At 51.8% G+C, this 8,655-nt stretch overlaps 4 protein-coding genes across 4 annotated transcripts; 2 read left to right on the top strand and 2 right to left on the bottom strand.

Annotated features, from left to right (window-relative positions):
* Window positions 1-10: 10 nt before the first annotated feature.
* NIK1_4 (histidine kinase osmosensor) lies at window positions 11-679 on the bottom strand (the record flags this gene model as incomplete). The annotated part of the gene is made up of 1 exon (XM_064843612.1): window positions 11-679. A coding segment is annotated over one exon (669 nt), but the record flags the coding sequence as incomplete, so codon positions are not given.
* A 458-nt stretch (window positions 680-1,137) lies between these two features.
* Window positions 1,138-1,679, top strand: LTS14_010963 (uncharacterized protein; the record flags this gene model as incomplete). Its single annotated transcript, XM_064843611.1, has 3 exons — window positions 1,138-1,169; window positions 1,234-1,390; window positions 1,440-1,679. The coding sequence occupies 3 exons, from the start codon at window positions 1,138-1,140 to the stop codon at window positions 1,677-1,679; spliced, it is 429 nt and encodes a 142-aa protein (XP_064688810.1).
* A 1,862-nt stretch (window positions 1,680-3,541) lies between these two features.
* LTS14_010962 (uncharacterized protein) lies at window positions 3,542-6,037 on the bottom strand (the record flags this gene model as incomplete). The annotated part of the gene is made up of 4 exons (XM_064843610.1): window positions 3,542-3,749; window positions 3,800-4,082; window positions 4,128-4,227; window positions 4,280-6,037. 4 exons carry the CDS (start codon window positions 6,035-6,037, stop codon window positions 3,542-3,544), a joined length of 2,349 nt encoding a protein of 782 aa, XP_064688809.1.
* Window positions 6,038-8,349: 2,312 nt separating this feature from the next.
* NIK1_3 (histidine kinase osmosensor) lies at window positions 8,350-8,645 on the top strand (the record flags this gene model as incomplete). The annotated part of the gene is made up of 2 exons (XM_064843609.1): window positions 8,350-8,376; window positions 8,412-8,645. Coding segments are annotated over 2 exons (261 nt in total), but the record flags the coding sequence as incomplete, so codon positions are not given.
* Window positions 8,646-8,655: the final 10 nt, after the last annotated feature.

Raw genomic sequence — 8,655 nt, 5'->3', positions numbered from 1 at the left:
CGATGAGCACCTTCTTGCTCAGGTCTCCATTGGCTACCGCTGTGATGATCGTGCCAATCTCGCGCAGCACTTTTTGGTAGGTGGCATTGATCTGCGCATTCTTCTCAATCTCCCCCTTCAGCTGCTCTATAGATAAAGAGTTGCCCAGTGTGTCTATTGCAGCCTTGGTCGCAATCTGCTGGGTCGTCAATTGCGATTTGATGCCGTCGATGAAGTCCTTTTGGCTCTTGATCTCCTGCCCTTGCTGGTCGATATGCTCTCGCAGCCATGCAAATTGCTCTCCGGTAAGTTGCCACGTCCGTTGATCTCCGTCGCTCTTACCAAGCAGGCTGTTGACCCACGAAGCCGAACGTTCTCTTGACGCTGTTGTTGCAGTCTTGGGCGAAGCTGGAGTCTCTGCAAATGCTGAAGCCAAAGGCTCATCGAGTGTAATAGGTAACGATGCGGAGCCAGACGCAGCTTTCGCTTCCAGAAAATTAATCCGCGATGACAGCGCGGTCAACTCGCGCTCCAACGTCCTCTTCTCCACTGAATTCTCGCCAGGCAGTGATATCTTGGGGCTCTTGACGCCATTGGCGATCGCGTGCGCCGGAAAAGAATGCTCGTTTGCTGGCGTACGGGACTTGGCAAGGTTGGAGAGCAGACTGGCAACTGCCGCGAATGTTTCCTCATTACGCATATCGAAGTGCGACAGGCTCAATTTCGGCCCTGTTAAATGCTCAGGAGGGCATGCCAGGTTGGCGGTCTTCCCAGAACGAATGTGTGAGGTAGGTGCGGAAGGATGGTGTAGAACAGGGATGTTATTGCTGTGGTATGTATGGTGGTTGCGAGCTCTGGCGCTCCTGTCTTGCGCCGTTTAGGTCATTAATGTCCGGTACAGGAATGGAGCCAGTGTATTCGGAGGCTCACAGGCTTAGGACACCGCTCCCTTAGACTGACCGAATGCTGCCTCGCCAGATTTCGAAGGCGAAGAGCAGCCCCCACTGCTAAGCAGATTGGCGCCGATAGAGACTAGAAGCAGTATTGCGCGTATCGGGCTGCAAAGTTAGTGGAGACAATGCGCTATTGCGCCATTGCCGCCTTAGATCCTCGGAGATGGCGGGAACGGCGAGTGGGCCGCTTGACATGCACGTGATAATGTCGGCTTTTACTCCACAGTCACGCGACACGTAAGTATGATCTCGAAAATCGTAGCGCGACGTTGTTGCGATGGACACACCTTTCCATGTTCAGGCCGTCGTCACAGCAGGCAAACATCCTCACCATTCTGCCTTCGGAGCTTCTCGTCCGCATCTTCTCCTACCTCTCCACCCCACCGTCGAGCGATATCGCCGCCTACCGCCTCGTGAACCGCGCATTCGAAGAGCAAAGCTCGCCTTTTCCTCCTCCCGTGTGTTGTGTTTGCGTGGCGTCTGGACGTGATCACGAAGTTGCGCCAGGTGCTGCAGCACCCTTACTTTCGCCAATATGTCGAAGAATTGGTCTACGACGGTAGCAGCTACCACGAGACGACCGCAACGGACTGGGATCAGTATGTGGAAGACTGCGAGCACGCGCCTCGAGATCTGAAGGATCCAGCGTGGGTCGAGCGACAGCGCCGTGATCATATGGCTTGGAATGCTCGAATTCGTTTCGCACGCCCAAATGCACGATCCTTGTCCCTAGCGACGGTAGTATGAACGCTTTCCCAATGAGGCTCGTGTAGTCCGAGATATCATGCCTGTCCTTGTGCCATCTCCGGAGCTCCTCCATATTGACTGCGTCGCCTCACTGGAACACATGCGAGGCGTTGAATGCCAAATGGACTCAATGCAACACCCTATGCGGCGCGCGACCGAAGCCGGACTTTGTTGCAGGAGCGGCAGGCTCTGCCTTCACCAATAAAGAGAAGGAGAAACTCCAATAAAGCTACACAAGCGCGAGTCCGAACTTGTTCCCCGAGAACATATACTATCCGTTCTTAATCTGCGAAGTCAAAGGCAGTGACAAACCTGTGGACGCTGCAGAACGGCAGGCTATGGACGGTGCTAGTATTGCTGTGCGTGCTCAGATCTAGCTGTACAGGAACTTTTCTGCTGTAGAAGAACTGGATGGCAAAGTCCTGGTCTTCTCCATTGCACACGACGCTTCCATGATCAAAATCTTTGGTCACTTCGCGAAAATTGAAGGTGACAAGCTCACTTTCTTTCGACATCAGTTGTATCTTAGTGATATCGCCACCGACCTGCGATCAGAGGCATCATCCCGCGCATACAATATTACACGTGCCATCTACGATGTCTTCTTTCCTCAACACCTGGCTCGGATTAGAAGCGCTTTGTCGAAGCTCAGGGGCTCCACGATGGCGTCCTTCACATCTCAACAGGATCTGGTTGATGGCTCTTAAGAATCCACTGTCAGCAAATCATCGCAGGAAGATGCAAGGTTTAAGAAGCCCTCGCTTTCATCCACCGCGATGCTGCAGCAAGAGCATGAAAGGCTTCGTGATCAACTCTTGAAGATGGTGCGTATCCAGCAAATCGAAGCTATATCTCAGCGACAAGAGCAAGACAAGCAACGAGTGGTGAGGGAGCGACAGCTAGCTCAGCAAAAGGAGTAGACGGAGCGACAGCTAGCGCAGCAGAAGGAGCAGATGGCACAGCAATTGGCTCACCAACGCGAGCTGATTGCTCTACTGAAAGAGTCTAAGACCAAATGACTAGATATCTTTGTTTCAAGTGCTGAGCTGCCATAAATGTTGAAGCTATGGGTCGGACCATCGCCTAGCGCATCTTGCCTCGCCCCGCGTACGGAAGCGAATTACTGTCCGTAATACAAGGCCAAACGGAAGCAATATTCCGAGAGCCCAAACTATCGGTGTCTTTCGAAGAAAGATCCCAAATGTGCTAGCAACAAGGCAGCCCCATCTCCTGTCATGGAGTCAAAGCCAAGATAGATGAACGTGTTCCTAACACCAATCCTGCTGAGACGACTGGATGACTCGCTGCCCGTGAAGCCACGATAAGTGAGTTTGAGATCCAGGCAAGACAACATGCGGAGAGTGTTCAGGCACTGTTGCTGGGGATGTGGAATTCTGAGGAAGAGACTGTGATTGAAGGAGCGAGAACAGACAGGGCCACAGTATGATGTCGGAGATATGGCTCCCGACTTTGGCTTAACAGCGTAAGCTCAAGGTCAATTACGTTTCAATTCCCGTCTGAATACGCGAGCATTGGCCATCCGAAGCTCTCGAGAGGACATTTAACGGCGGAAGACACTTGGGTACCGACTGTGGAAAATGCAGGTAGACAGTGATCGTTCATTAGGTATCTGGCGATGAACGCCCACGTACAAAGCCATGTCCAGGATAGCATGTCTGACAACATCCGAAAAAGCAGCCAATTGAGCTATAGTCGCACTGGACAATACAAAATCCGAAACCTGCCCACCCATATGTACGTTCTGTCATGCCGCCCGTACACATACTCCTACCATCATCGCCTTGTCCACATAAATTTCCCGTAAAATTCGTCCGGCATGTGCTGTCAGTGCCGTCGATATGTCATGTACGATGCGCAACTCCAAAAGACCTCCAATGCAGCTCCTCCAATATTTCGCTGTCCACTTTGCATGTAGGTGATATAGATGCCACTCGGCGGAGAAAGGCGACCGTCCGCTCAAGCAGGGTCTTGAAATGATCCGGAGGTACCATCGGATTTAAATTCTTGCTGTAATATGCTGCTGAGAGAACAAGCATGTTCCCAAATTGTCTATTGAGGTTAGCAAGCTTCTCATGAAACAGCAAAGCACGAACACTTACGCGTGAGCTGTGCCGTGGATATTAGTTACGATGAGGTCGTGCTCAGGGACACCATCGAAGGCGATAGTACTCTGAATAGCAGCCTCGATGCAGCGTCTACAGGCTCTCAAGATTCCAGGTTCTGACATGCCTTGAATTGCTTCGAAGATGTGGATGTCGGCCTCATGGCGCGGTTCGCCGATTACATCGCGTGCTGCTTCCCTCACAGTTCTACCGTCTTTGATGGCTGGCATGATGTGCAGGGCATAATCGAGAAACGGTCGGTTGACCAAGTAGCGTGCGCCTGTTCAGCATGTGTGTCAGCGACACGATGTAAAGAATGGAGCACATAAATGCACGACAGGCTCAAGCGTGAATGATGTTGGACTCGAGTAGTCAGAAGTGAGGAGTAAGAGCAAAGGATATGACGCATGAAGGTGTGACATACCCTGTACATCACATTAGCAGACTCGCAAGCTTCTGAAGAGGAGCAGCACTCACATAGTACTTTGCACGGAGCCTGGCGGCGAGTAAACTTTCCGCCGGCTTCTCCTTATCGTCCCACTTATAGCCACCCGGTAACGAGCCTCGCCAGGAATGTAGCAATAGCTCGTAGCCACCCAGTGTTTCGCGCACTTGCTCCAGCGGTTGACTGAGGCAATCAGATCCGTACATCTCTCGGTGTATCTGATTCAGCTTCCGACGAAGAAAAAGCTGTGCGGTATAATATATCAGAATATTATCATACTCGTCCTGGTTCTCGTGACGTGGAAATTGTTCATGGACACCATCTCCGTCTTCTTGGCTGTTATGTGGCATCAATAGTGAGTTCTCGATGCTCTGAATGCCACTAGATGGTAGTCGAATGTCGGCAAGGATGTCGCTTTCTAATTGTAAGCATGACCAGGATACAAGAACAACCAAATTAGCATTCTTGCTGGTGATGCGCGCCTGGCCTCTGGCGAGCTTCTTACGGATGTCACCATGCGCTGTCCAGTAATCCGTATAGAGCTGGTAGCGTTCGAGCAGTGTCATGGCCACACGGCTGGCTCTCGTGATCCAGCTCATGCTTTCGACCACCCGGGCCAGCTGGCCCTTGTACAAACCAGCAAGCAAGAACATCTGTGCATGTATGAGGTCATTGCCGTCACCTTGCTCGCCTAAGATCACCGCTGCCTTGGCGTAGTACGCTAAACCAGGCAGGCGATGGACGTTGGCTGAAGCGACAGACATCGTGCTAGTGACAGACGGATGACGTATCGGAAGCTCCGTCAATGGCGTGCTGAGATGGCCTTGTAACCCCTGTTTCACAGAAGAGAAGCTTATAGTAGGCGATATCTGCTCTGTCATCACGGAAGCGGTGGAGTGCTTTCGCGTCGGAGCGGTGCTGCTGAAATTCATGCCGTTGTCCATAGCTGTGTCATGCCAGACTCCTGATATGGCATGTTTATGCAAACACGCCTTTCCAAGAGCCAATACAAGATATACGACAGCGTGCTGCGCCTGTCTCCCCTTCGCCTTATTCCTAAAGCTTGCGTGCGGCGGCGTTGGCATGCGGGATTCGGCCGGCCGGTCGTTCCGTTTCCGCTTGAGAGGATTTGTTGAATCGTGGCTTGCTTGCATTTCCGGGGAGGCAGCGCCAGCATCTTGTGTACTCGTACCATGCACCCCGACGAAACATTCGACCATGCGGCGAAGCTTGCGTACGTCGATGAATGGGTGCATGATATGTATGTGCTTGACATAGCTCTCGTATAACATGTTGATGGTCTCCACGTCAAGCTGGAGTGAGTCGTCAGGTCTCAAATCGCCCCATACCGGAGACAGCACCGTTTGAGGCTCGCTATAAGTTACAGGTGATTCACACACGTCGGCATCGCTCGTTGGCGTGCGTGATCGACTACTCGATCGTGTAGCATAGTCGTCCACCCCCCCCGGGGTATACAGTGACAGCATACTACGGTCCTCAAGATCTCGGACGTAATTGTCAGAGTAATTGACACCCGCCGCTTGCAGAATTGGTCGTATGCTGGGCCAATACCGTATGAGCTTGTGGGGTGCTGTCCGGTGGTCATCAAGCTCCGATCGTAGCCTCACGGCATCGTGGTCCTCTACTAGGGCTTCTGATTCGAGTTTGGCGCTGAACCTTTTACTGAGCTCTTCCATGTGCTGCAGGCGCGCTTCAACATTGCCCATTTGCGTGGCCATACATTGCAAGCCTGAGGCATGTGCTTGCATGTACTGCATAATCTTGTCCATGTTCTTGTCGGCCCTGACGTTTTTCAGCATATGCTCATATGCTTTCATACGAAAGCTCGACACCTACCGCGATGGGGTGCTCGGATGGTAAGTGCATCGCAGAGCACTTTCCTGGCAAGGTGTGCATGGGTTGCCTCTGCATCAGTGTTAGTTGTGGTGAGGGACTCATCGATGAGGATCGACTTGCTCGTCACATTTATGCTTCCGAAGCCGACATTGAGTACAGGCCTGATAACGATGAGCGACCTTTCCCAGCAGTCATCTAAGGAAGTCACCGACCTGGTTTGCTCGCATTGTACGTTTTCGTGGCTGTGATCTTGGGTTGACAGGTATCGGTACCGGTCCCATCGGCTGCTGTCCATGAAGCATGTGTTGTGGTGGCGGAGGGATGAAGGGCGTATGGGCGGCAAGAGTATTTTCCGCTGACATTGGGTGTGGTGGGGTGTGCACTGAGTCCAGAGAATATGATCTGCTCATGGCTGCATTCGAGAAGCGGTCGGGACGTTCCATGTGATCATGATAATCTGGATCACTATTACCCGAACCAAAGGATTGATGGAATGACTGAGCCTGTGTAATCATGACTTGTTTATTGCTAGCGAATGGAGTGGTGATGTTTAGTCGGGCACCAGACGACCGACTTGCCGGGTCAGATGTAGTAATCAAAGTCTGAGCACTGTCAGAGTCTAGAGATGACGGCGCAGGTAGTGCTATCCAGTCTGCTGGACATTCTATACGCCTCGCATAACCGAACCTCGTCCGTGAATTCCCCACAAACTGTGGACCAGTCAGTAGGCGTATCTCACCGCCGCTGCATAGACTCAAGCTGATATACCCAGTAGCATTTCAAGTGTCTCACAGGATGAGGTCACTATCCTGGAGCTACAAATGCATACGGGACGGGGCAAGAGTCTCCTGAGAGACGGACTGCTGCAGGGCATGCAGTAGTACAGTCAATACGGAGACAATGCCATAGCCTCGCTCATGTGTCTGCCAAGAAGTATTGGCCATATCTTAATTTGACTTCCGTGAGACGCCGTCTTTGGGGCAAAGTGAAGCGAAGGATAGGAAGGTGCATGAATGACAGAGCCAGAGGCATGGGTTCATGGCCTACCTAGGATCATACACCCGATCATGAACGGCGAAAGCTGCCTTCTAGCTGCATAATCTTCGAGCCTCGTGCGGATCGGGGCAGAGGGTGAGCGCCACTGCATTTTGGACGTCTTGCATATGCCTCCACGATCAGATGTGTAATTTTCGTCGTTCACAATTGCGGTCTGGACTGCTTCTTTGGAATTAAAGTAACAGAATTAGAGAGACGCAGCATACCTCGCAGAGTTTTGTGGCAATTTTTATGGCAGTTCACTGTTACAGTTTGTGAATTTAACTTGCCATATCCTGGAAAGTAGAGCGCGGGTGTGGAAGCACTTGGCAAACTCTACGCATCGCCAGATTACCTCGACCGATCGTCTCCGGTCGATAACACAGACTTGAGCATAACGATCGGCATGCGCATGACGCGTGGCTCGGGCCTCACGTAGAGTCCAATGGAACTGCACCGGCGCAGGTCATCATGCTGCATGGCTCGCCCCAGAATTGTGGATCTACCACCAACATGGTTCGGCAACTGATTAGATATTTATGCACATCGATTCAATTATGTTCATATGTCCTCCAGGTCCTTCCGCCGCAATGTGACCTGACCACGAGATCTTTAGTGGGTCATAAGGCCAAGCATTTCAGTTGCTATCTAAGGTCAAGATCGGGATCGGCGTCGCGACTACTGTACATGGCCCGATAAAGTCTCTGCATGTACCTTGCGACAGCGGCAGCTAGCGGGGACTCCGCGCCACGGTAGTGCCAGCATCCGGTATAAACACGTAGACTCCGGTTCTCCATGACCTTGGTTCTAACTTGCCTATAGCGCTCCATTCCTACCCCGAATAAGAAATATCCGGCATGAAGAGGGCGAATGTATAGAGGCAAAGGAGTCCTTGCAGACTCCAACTTTTACTTCTTACACACTCTTCGCGCATCTCTGTTCAATTGGCACCAGTATTGATTAACCGGAATGACGGTCCGACCAATGAAAGCCAGAAGCATCATCGGATCAATTAACGGCCCGGCTCATGGGAAGCGGGCTAGTAATTTTGCGTTAGTAGCGTGCGCTAGTCTAATGCCGCAATTTCTCAGGAGCTTATACCTCTTGCTTGCATTTCATGGACTGCAAGGGCAGCCAAAGCATTCAAGGTGGTATTCTGGTGTTGACAAATTCCCACTGTTCGTGACTGTTTGAAGTGCTGAAAGCAGAGATGATCGTCTTCCTGAAGCTGAGCAGGGTCGATGTCGCAATGCGCAAACTCATATTGACCAGCAAGCGCAGGAGATCAAGAGCCAAAAGGCTTTCATCGACGGCATCAAGTCGCAACTGACGACCCAGCAGAGTGCGACCAAGGCGGCATTGGACACACTGGGCAATTCCTCATCTATAGAGCAGCTGAAGCGGGAGATTGAGAAGAATGCGCAGATCAATGCCACCTACCAAGAAGTGCTGCGCGAGATTGGCACGATCATCACAGCGGTAGCCAATGGAGACCTGAGCAAGAAGGTGCTCATCC

Source organism: Recurvomyces mirabilis (assembly GCF_035927965.1).
Source record: "Recurvomyces mirabilis strain CCFEE 5264 chromosome Unknown scaffold_70, whole genome shotgun sequence".
Lineage (NCBI taxonomy): Eukaryota > Fungi > Ascomycota > Dothideomycetes > Mycosphaerellales > Teratosphaeriaceae > Recurvomyces > Recurvomyces mirabilis.
Note: the sequence above shows the minus strand (reverse complement) of the source record. Positions and strands in the feature narration are given on the sequence as shown.